The 15,633-nt window shown below is 37.8% G+C and overlaps 1 protein-coding gene across 1 annotated transcript; it reads left to right on the top strand.

The window, feature by feature from the left end:
- Window positions 1-9,976: 9,976 nt before the first annotated feature.
- Window positions 9,977-11,763, top strand: LOC144712504 (putative transcriptional regulator tpeD). Its single transcript, XM_078586800.1, has 4 exons — window positions 9,977-10,336; window positions 10,654-10,860; window positions 10,924-11,163; window positions 11,425-11,763. Exons 1-4 carry the CDS (start codon window positions 9,977-9,979, stop codon window positions 11,761-11,763), a joined length of 1,146 nt encoding a protein of 381 aa, XP_078442926.1.
- Window positions 11,764-15,633: the final 3,870 nt, after the last annotated feature.

Genomic DNA, 15,633 nt, shown 5'->3' with positions numbered 1-15,633 from the left:
AACTGTCAAATCCTTTATATTCCTCACCCTCTCGTCTTCCATGCTCACATTTTTAAGAGCTTCCACGTGTACCTATAGGTAGAAAAAGAAAAAAAGAGAGAGAAAGAAGAGCGAAAGAAGAAAAACTAGTATTTTGTCTTTTTCGTTTCTTTGTCTACGTAAAGAGAGACAGAAAGAAGAGAGGATCAAGACAAAATAGTATTTTTTTTCTTTTTCCTTTCTTTTTGCACGAAAAGAGAGGGGAAGAAGACAAAATAATTTTGTCTTTTTGCAAAAAAGGAGAAGATCATTCTGATTGGTCCACGTCGCCCTTGTGCCAGAAATTCAAATTTTCATATTTAATAAAATTAAAGTCCAAAAAATACATATAAATATTATATATATCGACTTGAAAAAATCATATCTTTCACAATTTGATGTCGAACAATTCCATAAAAATCATATTCTGACTCAAATTATTATGTTCTTTTAGAATCTATTCTCAACAAATCCCCAAAAACACATAAAAATGCGTAAAGTTCAAAACATCATTCAAATTACAGACTTAATCATTTTAAGCTCTATAACATGCATATATATTAAATTTAATGAAAATATGATGTAAATAGGGTTCCGTTAAGGTACATAAAATGCATGTTATCAGTCCACCATCATCATGTCACTGTTTTAAGCACATCAATAATGAAGAGGAGCCAAAGGAAGAAATGAGGAAGGGGGGGAAGGAAGGGTGAATTTCATTTAGGGCCTTATATTAACTTTTGTTGACATTCCAAATTAATAAAAAATATCATCATATGGATTAATTAATGATGGATTCATTTAACTCAATTAGTAAATAGCGCCTCTAGAACATGGGGTGCCTAGATACTCATGCTCTAGAAGATAGAAACGAGTGTGTATTGACTTACTGATAATCTCAATTTTACGGGTTTAATTTGTCTTTGGTAATTGAGATTATTCATTAAAAATATATTTAACTGTACTTAAGAATATTTAGTTAGCGATGAGTATGGGTCATGTCAACAAGGAATAATGATTAAAGAATTAATTTCTTATGATAGTGATGATCAATGAGAGAATAGTTGAAGACGAGAGTAGAGGATATGAGCTAGTGATATCGAGTAATAGGATATAAGTTATATGTCAATTAAACAACAAATAAGTGAACGTCAAGAGTACGTGGATGGTCGAGCGTGTGAACGATGATTGTGGCTGAACGTAGAACTGTGTGATGGAGAGGATAGGGAGACTAACGAAGAGAACTATGAGAGAATGCAAATGAGTAAAATGTGAGTGAAAATACGATGAAAAACACTAATTAAGAGAACTATGATGTTGGGAAAGAAACAACATAGGCAAAGACACTTATCTTAAATCCTTAACGTTCTGCCAGGATCACGGCGTTTTATGAGTACCGGTAAGTTTCCCCTATTCTCTAATGCTTCTCCCCACACATCCAGGACACTAAGAACACACTTGATGGATCTCAAAACTCACTATCTTTGAATCTGCCCACACAAGTAGGAAGCAAGTTCAAGATGAATTTCACAATGATCAAGGCCTCTATTTATAGATCAGAGGGTATGGATGGAAAGAGAAGGGGAAGACGAAGCAATGCTGAAATTTCTGCTCAATCGGAGTTGTAGATCAAAAGTTATGGCCGTTTAACGTTGAGCCAATCCTAGCCCTTGATTTCCTTCTCTCTCCTCATCAGCGGCCTCATTTTTTCATGTCCGTTAAAAAGTCAAAGCGCTTGAGATTTTACACTTTTTGTATTCCACGCGGGTACTTTTCGTATTCTGTGCCACGTTTACCTGAAGAAAGGACAAAGAAAAACAAAAGAAAAAGAAAAAAAAACTATTTCTCAAGGCAGACGTGGCGGCATGCCACATCACCCTCTTTCTTCTTTCTTCTCGCTTTTTCCCCTTTTGTTTTAAATGAGTGGACATGAGCATGCCACCTCACCCTACACCAAAAAAACCATAAAAATACGTTGGTCATTAGTGCAATCATCGCTTCACGAATTGCGAAGCAATGATTGCCTAGTTAATGATTAGCTGATACCAATCATTAACATAGCTAATCATTGGCTGGCACCAATCATCATCGGGCGCTATGATTCGTTACCATTTGATGAATTGAATGGCAAAGCGTGGCGGCATGAATAAAAAGAGCCAAAAATACTTAACTTCATATTAAATAAAACAAAAGCCCAAAAAATACGTATAAATATATATTTTGACTTAGAAAAACCATATCTTTCCAATTTTAATGTCAAGAAATTCTTAAAAATCAGATTCAGTCCCAAAAATTATATTATTTTTGAATCTATAGTTAGGAAATTCCCAAAAAATACACTAAAATGTAGAAAATTTATAAATTCATTCTAAAAATAGATTTAATCATTTTTAAGCTTGATAACATGCAAATATGAATGATCTAATGCAACTAGACATGTAAATATGATCATATTAACAGACTCAATATGCATGTTATCACTTACTCATGGAATTTTCTGCTATCGATTACCATGTATGTATAATCCATCATCCTCTTGATGCTCCTAGGATGACTTGGGTATGGATAATTTTCAAACCTAATTGATCGCCCAAGTTAGTAGTGGTATATTTGGAAATCATTAAAGAATTCTTCTCTGATATTCTACTACCTCGGTCAAGGACTTTATCGCATCATCATATCATCTCCCTTTCTTGACAACTCAATAGTATTTTTGAACTTCTTAGCGACCTGAACTAAAACTGTTTCAATGAATAGAAACTCACAAGCCATGGTCAACATTTTACCATCCGTCCAAAAGATATGTTTGGTCTCTCAGGCTTGAGAACCACGTGCACAATTGTGACCTGAATCAAACTTATTGATAGTTTGATAATTATCATTTAGAGATTCATATGGATCAATTTGTTGAAATACTTCCACACTAATAGCTAAAGAACCTTACATAGTCATCATTTGAGTGAGACTAAATAGTGTTTTTTGATCATGATACTTTGATGTCCTTCTCGAGTATCCTTCAAATAGGAATATTTAGAAAACTTGCATATAGACCAGTGATATATGTATCAAAATCGTATCATATTTCACTAAGTCATATTTTATCATGTGTTATAAGTATCAAACGCGCACTATGATGATAATATTATATTAATAGACAGTAAACAAGATGTGGAGTGTGTGATTGGCTTGCCAGCCACATATTTTTACGTAAAAAACATACATCTTCCTCTACATGATTGTGAAATACAAGGTGTCGAAACTCAAGCACATAATCAGCCGTCAAAGTCATTGAGACTTGCATGGTGAAATTTTTTATTGTCCAAAATATGTGAATGAAGTGAAATATGATGTTATTAATATAAAATGGTTGATATCACGGTCACCTAAGTGTGGTAGTCTAGTCACAATAAAACCTACAAAAGTAGAGATAAAAATTTTACCTTCTTTTAGGATGGTCAGAAATCTCTGATTAATCCCATGCAAAAAGGCTTACTCCTAGCCATAAAAATCAGGAGATGATTATGATTGATAGAATGATCTCTTTTGTAGAATTGATGAAAATTATCATGTGATATTAGTGTTCAAAAACTGGATTATAATGCTTTTGGCTATCAAGTAGTCCATGAACAAGTGTAGAAGTTCTATCTTAAGTTTCTAAGGATGTAGGATACGTCATTAGATCTTTCACTAATGAGGGAAGTACATCATCACATCGACCTTATCTCAGAAGAAGGTTTGCCCAATTTTCCTCACTATAGAATCAGCTCCAAGGAGAATCAGATTTTGAAAGATCAAATTGAAGAGATGTTGTAGAAAGGACTCATAAGAAAGCGTATGATCCCATGTGTTGTTAATGTATTATTGATTCATAAGAGGAATGGAATTTGGAGAACATGCATCGACAATTGAAGACATCAATAAATTTATAATTTCACATTCAGTGACTTGATTATATGATCGACATGTTATGTGGTTCAAAGGTGTTCCCCAATGAGGCATTAAAATATGGCTACTATAATATTTGAATTTTCCAAGGGAATGAGTAGAAGACGGCTTTTAAAATAGAGACAAAACTATGAGTGGCTGGTCATGTTGTTTGGGCTATCGAACGCTCCAAGCACATTTATGAGAATGATGAATCAGGCACTAAAACCTTTTATTAGAAAATTCATGGTTATTTACTTTGACAACATATTAATTTATAATGTGAAGCAAGATGAACATTTAGAACATTTGCTCAAGATTTTGAATGTCCTGCATGAGAATGAACTATACATCAAATCCAATAAATGTTATTTCATGACAAGCATCATCATCATTTCTAAATATATCGTCAGCGCAGATGGAATATGAGTTGATGAAGATAAGATCAAGGCAATTAAGGAATCAAAAACTTTGAAGATGATGAATAATCATTTTAAGTCAACTGCATCCATGCATGTTGAATTTCATTCATCAAGTATTTTACATTTGTTACTAAGGACACAATAACGGTACCCGCTAGAGTTGTAGACATATTAATCACAATAATGCTTATTTGGTAAGCCTTCATGCTGAAGTATTTGTTTTTAACACCTCAAGATTTCAAATACAAAATGATAAATATTTTGTAGTTACATGGAGGGCTTGTAAGGAAATGCAAAGATGTGTTTCATTTCCAAGATAATTTATTTTTTGTGGAGATAAATCGTAAATCCCACACACTTCATTGAGGGGGAAATCATTGAGGGAACTATAGTCAGGTGGAATCAGTGGACATTTTAGATGTGACAAGACCCTTCAGTTGCTTGAGTCAGGGTTCTAATGGTAGATGAAGAAGAATCTGGAGAACTTTGTCATGCATCCTAATATTTGCCTAATCCGCAATGGACAATCTCCTACACATGCATGAACGTAGATGGGCTGGTATATTGATAGACTTTTGCCGGGGTTACCTGAACACAAAGAGCTCCATATTCTCTTTGTTTTCTAGATAGGTCTTTCAAGATAGCACATTTCATACAACGCTATAAGACAAAGGATTCAGTAAAAGTAGAAAACCTTTTCAAGAAAGAGTTTCAATCCCTAGATACTGTATAGAAACCATTCCTTTCAATCTTGATTTCATGTTTTTATCTCACTTATAAGAGACAAAAGCAAAGATTCAATGCTATTCTGAACTTTTTCTCGATATATCACCTATAGAAAGATGGTCAAAGGAAATTTGTCAACAAAATCTTGGAAAACTTGATTTGATGCCTTCTTGGTGACAAGCAAAAGCTATGGGATATGACGTTAGCACAAGCTGAATGTTCCAAAAACTCTTGGTAAATCGCTCAACTGAATAGCCCCCATTTTCTATTGTATACCTTTTTCCTCCAAAAATACATTTGAACCTCCAAAATTTTTCTTTTTACAGAGAAAAGAGCTTAACAATAAGAAATATGGCTGACTTCATCAAGTCAGGACACAACAAGGTCCATGACACACTTATTGCATGTTATGAGAAATATGAAGAGACTGCAAATAAGAAATGGTGCAAGAAGGTTTTTGAGAGTGAAATAGTTATGCTCTTCCTACACAGTGAGAATTCCTGTCAGCACCTACAAAGAATTATTGTCTCTACAAGATTTTGAAGAAATTAATGACAATCCCTACATATCAAGCTTCTAGATGACATGGGCATCTCAAAAACATCCAATGTATGTGACATCTATGACTACTTTACTGTGATATTGAGATAATTTAAGGGTAATTTTTTCTCGAAGAAGGGACCTCTAAAGTATCCCAAAAGTCCAATTCTTGAGGCCCATTAGCAAGTGGTGCCCCAAGATGGAAATTCTTCTAGAAGCTGACAAGATCTACAAAAAATGCCTAAAACTTAGAAAATACTAGAACTGAATTTTCTCTGGCAGAACCTTCAAAAAGATTCTCTTTTTTCAGAGTTGAAAATATTATGTTTTCTCTTGTTAGATCTTCTAGTGCTGTATGATGTCGGACATCGTCCATGGCGTCGTCCAATGGGTAATTCACTAGGAGATGTAACTACGTGATGACATGAATCCTAGGTGGATGTACGTGCAGGCCCTGACTCGTGTGGATTGGCCAAGTTCTGAGCTCTGGGGCAAGCAACCGAATGAAGATGACAGTGACCTTTTGACTCTCGTCGGAGCGACGATGGCAATTATGGCGCCCAACGGAATAATTCCGTACAGGCTCGCACGTAACGGGCGGGCTCGGCCCGTTCCTAGAGAAATACTCAACTCGTAATTTTCTCAAAGTAATTCTCTCACCTAACCTAACCTAAGTGCGGTGGAGTGCAGTCGAAAGATATACTGAAAGAGGTAATTTAACAAATGAGCAAAGGAACGACTTACCTCATCGGTGGTGGCATTCGTCGTCTGAGAATTTGTCGGAGCACGAGCCAGTGCAGGCAGATGCGGTGAGAAAGAGTGCCGAAGTTGCGGGCAAGGAGACGGAGATGTGTGTAGGAGAGCGCGGTTGTTCTTCTCAGTGGCACAATCCCAGATAACTGACGGCTTCAAAGCCCTGAGTGAGAAGGCACGCAGCTAGTCAACTCAACACACGAGCTTGAATCCCAGAATGGTTGTTGGCATCGGAACTACTCTCCACCGATGGTGCAATTGCAGTCGACAATCCAACCAGCAGAAAAATCATTCCGGTCAAAGGCGACTTCAATGGAATTGATGAGGACAACTGTGCGAATCACCCAAAGACAATCGGTAGATGGAGGTTGTCGTGTAGCTTGCCGTTTGACTGACTCTGTCAGGGGTCAACGGTTCAGCAACGGCCACTCAATCTATGTGAGCACCGCAGAGAGTCTAGGGATGCAGCCGTAGGCGACGTGGACGACCTTGCGACTCAACCAAAGATAACCGGATGATGGAGGATGTCTTGCGGTTCGCTGTTCGACCAACTTTGTCAGGAATCAATGACTCAACGGAGGCCACTCGATCGATGTAAGCACCCGGAGAATCCAGGGGGGTTGGAATCGTAGGCAACGTGGAAGTCCATGCAAATCACCTCAAAGGCAGCCAGTTGAAGGATGATGCAAGGCAGATCGCCGTCGTCTGACTCTTTCTCGTTAAATCAATGAAGAGATTGTGATCAAAACCGAGAGAGAAGCGATGGTAGTTAAATCCCAAAGTTCAGGGGTGGCCGTGCTTGGTGAAATGTGACGCTAGTCCTGGCGCTTGTAACAATGTCGAGGATGAAATAGCCCAAGATAGTGGCTGATGCAAGTCCGTTGTGGCTATAGATCCGGATCATCCCAAACGAGGACGATGGACGGGACGGGACAAATTTTGTCCCGTCTGAGGTCCATAATTTCCCCTGGGATGAAGGACGGGACAGTTTTTCGTCCGGTGAGTGAAAAACCGTCCGGTCCAATATCACCCGGACGATTTTTCGTCTCGTCCCTGATGAAAGTATATGTAAGAAATAACCTATTTTCTAAGCCCCATTAAGAAAGAGCCAGCCCTAGTTGTGTCGTTCGAAAACAAAAGAATATCACCAAGAGTGATTCACCGTCGGGAAGCTCTCTCGTACCCACTCTTCCTCCCTCTCTGCGAGAGATAGCGGTGATTCACCAACGGGAAGGTGTTCCACTGTCGGCAAGGTATGTTTTCTATCTCGCAATCTCACTCTTGATCTGTCTATTTCACTCTCGATCAATCTATCTCAATACCTACATATCTATCTCACTCGCTATATATCTATCTCAATGTCCACCTCTCTATCTCACTGCCTATCTATCTCAATGTCTACCTATCTATCTCAGTGCCTATCTATCTATCTTTCTATCTATCTATATCTCTCTCTCTCTATCTATCTATCTATCTATCAATCTGTTGATCCAACTATCTCACTTTTTACCAATCTAACTCACCGTCGATCAATCCATCTCAATGTCTACCTAGCTGTCTCACTGTCGATCAATCCATCTTAATCTTCTTCCAGCTGTTTTCATACCTCCATTGTAAGCTACGTGGGACATAATGGGTTTGAAATTGTATAGGCTCGAGGACTTTTTAAGAAAAATTACTGTTTAATCTTGGTGCTTTATAAATTTACACAAACTATTCTAGGGGCATCATCAAATTGGGGTATCAGTTTTGGGCGCTGGTTGGGGACTCAGAAGTGAAGTTAATCAAAGTGTGTGTTAGAACTCAGAAGTGAAGGTAATGTATTTTGACAAACTCATAAGTGCAATATTATTTAGTTGTGTACGCGAAGTGAGACAATTTAGTTCTAGTGAAATTTCAGCGGCTTGGATTTCTTATTCTTCTTGTTCAGTCATTGTGGATGTTACAAGTTGTTTAAATGCTGGTTTGAACTAATTAATGAGTTTCTCAAAAAAGAAAAACGACCAAGTCCATTATTATTCGATCGCGTGACTGGCAAAATGAGTCAAATTACTTTTGGTGAGACTTCAACTGATTGTATTTATTATTTTTCTTATTCAGCCAGGGTGGATGTTGGAAGTTGCTTAAATGTTGATTTAAAGCAAATCATGAGTTTCTCAATAAAGGAAAAAGAATAATTAAAATATTATTTAGTTGTTTTGTATGGGAAGTGACTGAATTTACTTATAGATAAATTTCAACTGATTGAATATCTTCTTTTTTTTCCTTTTCAGTCAAATTGGATGTTAAAAGTTGATTAAATGTTGATCTAAAAGAATTTAAAGGGTTGTCAAGAGTTCCTAAAAAACAAAATGAGAGTTAAATATTATTCATTTACTTGACTGTGAAGTAGGGTGTCACGAATGCATTGAAGGCCACCTCTCGTTGATGTATTTTACTTATTTCCCTCTTTTTTTCTATTTATCTCTCGTATCTATATACCTATCAATGTATCTATCTATCTATCTATATATCTATCTGATTATCTATCTACCTCATTATATCTCTGTATAACTATCTATCTATCTATGTTGCTTATTTATTTTCAATGAGTTGTCATATTCTCCCCCTGCCACTCAATGTTTACCAAAACAATTTTGTTTCCATATCATGTAGCCCAAGGTTCTAAAGTATATGAGACTTCTTCTCCTTAATCATGCCTTTATTATTTCAATAGAACATTAATCTTACATTAAGTAGGCCCTAGTAAAGTTTAATTTTTCCGATTTCATGTATTCTTCGGATAATTTGGACACGTCTTTCTCAGACCTTCTGGACTGAAGCTTTATTCATCGGCGACCCGAAGAGGTACGCATATTTCAACTTGTCACTTAATATCAACTGATCGTTCTCAACAAATCGTATATAAAAAATTTTTAGTTGCGTATATATCATTCTGGCGCATGTGCTATGTGATTACCGTGTTGGAGTCTGCCTGAATGGTTATTGATATGTAGATATATTATTAGTCAGTGAGTCCAAGTTTTGGGATTAATATCGATGGTCCTCTCCGAATATTTTTTTCCGCATTGGTTATCCTTATGAACGTTGAGTGTTGTAAACATCTATTAGAGTCTCTATTTGTTTTATTATACTTCAATGTCACTCTAATACGGTGTTCAAATTGCTCGTCACACACTTCGTACGAATGAAGATATATTCTGATTAATTTTGATATAGATATGGAGTCCACATCTGCTACCACTCCCAAATCAACGGCTAGGGCTATGCCGTTAGTGTCTGCGGAGTGCTACGCTGTAGAGGTGGATGACAATGTATCATCTCGAAGCATAAGACGCAATCGGTCTAAAGTTTTAGATCAATTTGTTAAAGTTGGCCTGGACGAGTACCAGTGTATGCTTTGTCAAGCACAGAACCCCACTCATAAGGTCATCATCAAGCGGAATAAAGATAAGAGCACAAATGTGTTTTGGAGACATATAGAGAAAGTACATCCTAAATTTCACGATGAACTCAAGGGCGTCCAGACGAATCATAGGAAGATAACCCATTATGAATTACTGTCCCATAAGCTGTACTTACGCGGCATCACCATGGAGCCTACGAAGGAGGAGTTCGTCAGATTCATCTGTGACAATGATCTTCCTTGGCAACTTGTGAAGAAAAAGTCATTCCAAAGATTATGGTTCTACGGGACACAGGTGGTTGGGGACATCCCTGGTCCTGATGCTGTCAAAGCAACGGCTTCTAACATGTATAGAGAAGTCCAAAGGAAATTAATAGAGATGTTTGCTAACGTTCACAATGTCTCTCTGACAGTGGACGCTTGGACGTCAAGAAATAACATCACCCTTCTAGGTGTAACCGCCCATTGGATTGACGTTGACTGGAAGCTATGTGAGCTACTCCTTGCTATCCGGCAGATCAAGGAATCCCATTGCGGCACCAACTTGGTGAGGATCGTCATGGAAGTTGCATATGAATATGGAATAGAGTCGAAGCTTTGTGCCATCACCACGGACAATGCATCCAACAGTAGAACCATTATGGCCTCAATCATAGATCAACGGAAGACTGTAAACCCACAGTTCACTATGGATAGACACGTACCATGCATTACACATGTTCTCAACCTCGTAGTCCAGTCCGGATTGAAGATCATACGTAATCCTGATGCACCAAAAAGTAGTATGCTACGAGGCCGAGATTTTCAGACATATGCAGCGTTGGCCACAGATGAACCAACTGATTCGCAAGTCGACGAATGCAGTACAACAATATCTGCACCCTTAGGAATAGCCGTTTCACGTGTGAGAGCCATCGTCAACGCTATACAAGGGTCCACACAACAATGGAGAAATATGTTGACATGTGCAAAATGTTTGAGCTCCCGAACCCGATCAAGATAAAGGTGGACTACCCAACGCGATGGAACTCCACTTTCAAGATGTTAGAGCATGCTCTTGCCAAGAGAGAGGTACTCGACCATATGGCCATGAGGTTCCTTTCGACATCAACTAAAGATTACGCCCTATGTCAGGAGGACTGGGAGTTGATTGAAGAATATCTCTGTATCCTGGGGCCATTGTGTGAAGGTTCTGACTATGTGTGCTCCACAAAGAGATTCTCGATCACTAAGGTAACGTCCTTGATCTCGGCCCTGAAGTCCCAACTTGAGCAGGCTATGTACAGTACTGGGGCAACCTTGGATGTCGAGTGGAGGGATGTGTTGCGCTCGGCGTGTAGTGCTATGCATAACAAGTTGATGCAGTACGCAAAGGTAATTTGGGGCAATCACACTATGGCGACGGCGGGGACCCTGGATCCATTCTCCAAAATAGACGTTGTGCATCTGTCATATCGCGAAGACGTGCTATCCTATCTCGGCAGTCTTTTAGACGGCGCGTGTAAAAATGCAACGGGATATGATTCAGAGCCGGGCGAATCATCTGGAAGACCCCGTCCAAAACATTTTGTATCCACCAAGCGATAGTATACCCATCCGTGCAAGACTCGGCGACCACACTCAACGCCTAGGCAGGAGCTAGACAAGTATCTAAATATTCCGTGTAGTGAGGAGGAAGATAGTCCACTAAGCTGGTGGAAGGATGTCAGAACTCGGTACTTTCCGAACTGGACGAAAATTGCGTCCCAATTTCTTGCCGTAAGCCCGACAAGTGCACTTGTGGAGCGGCTTTTTTCAGTTGGTCGAGGCATCACCACGTACCGAAGAGGACACCTAGATGCAGAGAGCATAGAGATGCTGATGATGCTTCGTGCATGGTTCCGTCGTGCAGAGCAGTGCTCGTCTGATTCTGAGGATGACATTGACAACGACGACAGCTCTTCTGATGGTGAGTTACGTTATATCGCTTTCTGACCTTTGCTTGTGCATGTTTTTTTTCCTAACTCGATCCTTTTCACGTAATAACGTAAGAGCGGCAAAAAAGGAAGGTGGTGGACGGGTTTACATCCCTCTTGATTTACTGTAAGTCATGCTTCTACCCCATATATATTTCTGTTCCGTATGCATGCAACGAATCTTTCTCTACTGCGTTGGTTTGAATTTTAGTTTAAATATCTTGGTAAAGTATTTTCCCTCTTTTCTCTTCTTCTGTTCTCCCTCTTCTGTTTACATTATCTTCTGTTCTTACCTTCCCTTTCACCTCCCATCTTAATATTTTTCGGCTCCACTTCTGTATTTTTTTTTATTTTCGCCCTCTCTTATCTTCCCTTCTTCTCTTTTTGTTCTCTTGTTTTCTTACATTACTTTTCATTTTTCCTTATCCTTCTCATTTGAAGTTTTGCGCATCAATATTGACTGAAGGTGGTGGACGAGTTTACATCCATCATGCTTTACTGTAAGTTGTGCTTCTACCCCATCTGTGAACGCGTATATTTCTCTTCCGTATGCATGCAAAGAATCTCTCTTTGACGCGTTAGTTTGAATTTTATTTCAAATAACTTGGTGAAATATTTTTAGCACATCAAATTTTTCATTCTTCACATTGTATCTTCAACTTAAGGAAAACGATTGCCACTGCATTTCGATAAATCAGCATTACATTCTGAACATCACTTTCTGCACTGTGTAGGTGATATTAAACTCCATATGAAAGTCCATTTTGTATTTTCCAGATTCAGTGGGTCTATGAATTTTAATTTGGTGTGCGGTATCATTTTGAACCCCATAATGTAAACCAGCCGTAAGAATCTACATTGCACATTTCATAGCGGCCGGTGTGCATCGCCTATGCATCGTGTGAATTTTTTAAGAAAAAGAAATGAAACAAAAAAAAAATTCAGATGGGTAGAGCATCTAGTGATTGCAATTTCAGCGATTGATCAATGGGTCTTAGTCTTCAACATCTTCATGCCGTTCCTCATTTTCCTACTCATGTCCTCATTTTTAATTTATTTAGTTTATTGTTGAATTTGGACCGTGTGTATTCTTATTTCTTCTATGTTTATGTTTTAGTTGGTTTCTTTATTTCCTCTTATTTTGTTCCTTTATTCAAGTTTTTTCTTTCTCTTGCTTCATTCCTTCTCTTCCTCTTCCCCCCCCTTCTCTTTTCATTTTCTTTTGTTCTTATCTTCCCTTTCGCCTCTCATCTTACTCTTTTTCGGCTCTAGTTCTGTATTTTTTTAATTTCCTTCCTTTCTTATCTTTTTTTCTTATTTTTTTCTTGTACTATTTTTTTATATTACTTCTCATTATTCCTTATCTTTTTAATTTTAAGTTGTGCACATTTTTATTGTCTCTCTTTCAACTCTTGTCTTGTTATGTTTTCATTAGTTCACCTATTTGTCTCCTTATTTCTTCTATTCATCTTCACCTTTGCTCTGCTCTTCTTCTCTTGCTATTTTTGTCTGCAAATCTACTACGTAATATTTTATTCCTTAACTTTCCTGTTATTATTCTTTATTTTTTTCCTTACATGTTGTCGTCTCCATTTCTCCCCTTTTTTTTTACTTTTCCTACTCTTCTTCCTCTACGATTCTTCATTTTTCCTTACTTAACTTGTGCAAGATATTAAATAATCCTGTTATGTTATTTTACATCCCATATTAAATTGAAAAATATTTTTTTAAAAAGCGATGGTTTGTATTTTTCACTTCATAGGATGGAACAAGGTGTGTCATCCAACATACTAACTTGTAAACAATTATGTCTCGAGCATGCAGCGTTTTGTTACCCATTAATCACATTTGAGTTCATTTTTTCAATAACATTGTTTCATTGTTTCCTTATGACTTTGATTTGATTTCAATTTGAACAAGAGTACATGTGCGAAATGTGAGACGGCCCTCTCAACACCGTCTGATTTTGAGCGAGTTGGATGGATGGCTGCATGAACTCCGCATCAATATTCTGTCTCAGTTTCTCAAAAAACGCTCCCTATTTCTGTTTCACCTTTGCTTTGACTGATGAACGCCACGTGCCCACGTCTAGTGCTACTCTGAATTTCTTCTAAACTTTAATTCGTGTGTTATCCTTTTAACTCCAATGGACACCTCGAAGGGTGGTCCTAATAAGTATATGAAATTTTCTATTGCTCATCTCATTGTACGATGGAGATAAGAGTACTTAAGAAGACTGATCAATTATGCACACCATTTGGCATGTTTAAGCAAGGAAATTCTATGATGGAATACCCATCATTCTCATTTGTAATAGACTTCTTAAGATACTTTTTCATTAGATTGATATCGTTGGGAATCAATTAATGAACTATCTACATTCATCTGGAATTTACATAATGAATTTTCAATTCAAAATCCTACTATGTAACAATCAAATGATTCTTTGCGAAAAAAGTATTTTACAATTTGTTGGGCATTAAATAATAAAAATTTTACATCTCTCAAAAGATTTATTGGATTCTTCGTGAAATTAATTAAAGGACAAAGGATATGAGAAAATCAAAATTTAGGCTACTTATCTGGTAAAGTAATCAAATATCGCAATTAACTACTACAAAACGATTATAACTTCATGTATGAAAGATATTTTTACTGCTAGTTAATAATGGACTAAATTTCAAATTTCCAAAATTTTCAAATGTAAACAAATAATTTTATTGTAATTTTAACAAATTATTAAATTCAAAATTCGTCCACAATTCGTCCGTCCACTGTCCGACTATTCCGAACGGACGAATTTTTCGTCCAATGGGATGAAATACGTCCTGTCCGGTTGTCCGTCGGACGATTTTTCGTTCAGTAATTCGTCCTCGTCCATGGCCGGGACGATTTTTTCGTCCCAGGATGAAAAAATCGTCCCATCCACGTCCCGGATGTATAGTTGTGGCAAGGAATGGTTAGTAAGAGACACCTTCCACGCCGTATCACCTCTATCACCTTTTCTTCTCCTCTCCTTATTATGTGAGATCTGAACACAGAAAGTAACTGCCTCACTATGGAAATCCAGATCTGACATTGAACATGTCCATCATGGCCTTATATAGGGCCATGATGGACCCATTACACAGTACACATAAGGGGCCCAACAAGGGACCCCTTTTACAACATTGAAAATGAAAAAAACATGGAGAAATATTAAGAGGACTCAAAATAAAACGACGGGTGAAATGTGACGATACGAAGGGGTCATGATGAGTATGGTGAACTCGTCATGACGAACATGAACATGAAATTGGATGAATAAAACAAGTAACTAAAATGTCGACATGTGCACAGTCGTGCTGTACCCGGGTATTTAAACCCTGGAGTCTTCACGGTTGCTTTGGCGTGCCGATCGAGCTGGACACGGACTGGCAGTGATGCTGATGATGATGATGATGGCTCTGATGAAGAGGACGGCTCTGTTGAAATTTTGCCGACGTCGTTTGGGCGCGCTCCATCACTGTACAATAACCTCTATCAGATTCTATATGCCCATAATCTACAAGATATACATGCTCATACTTATTAGGCTTCTAATTTAATTTTATCTTGTTAGTATTATTTTTCAAGGGTTAGTATTATTTTTCAAGGGTTAGTATTATTTTTCAAGGGTAGTGTCATTATGGATGATCCTAACCCTTAGTGGTCTTTATAAGGCACCATTGTAACCTTGAATTATTACAGTTTTCGAGAAACCTGCTTCTCCCATTTGAGTGTTCACCTTGTTAGAGAGTGATCTACTTCTTGTGGACTCAAGCACAACTGTCTTGTGGACTGAAGGGTTTGAAGAGTCCAGTTACATGGATTCCGGACTTGGCTACTTCAAGTAGACCAAGCCTTGTGG

This window comes from Wolffia australiana, chromosome 14 (assembly GCF_029677425.1).
Source record: "Wolffia australiana isolate 7733 chromosome 14, ASM2967742v1".
In the NCBI taxonomy this organism is placed as follows: Eukaryota; Viridiplantae; Streptophyta; class Magnoliopsida; order Alismatales; family Araceae; genus Wolffia; species Wolffia australiana.
This window is presented reverse-complemented; position numbering and strand designations above follow the sequence as displayed.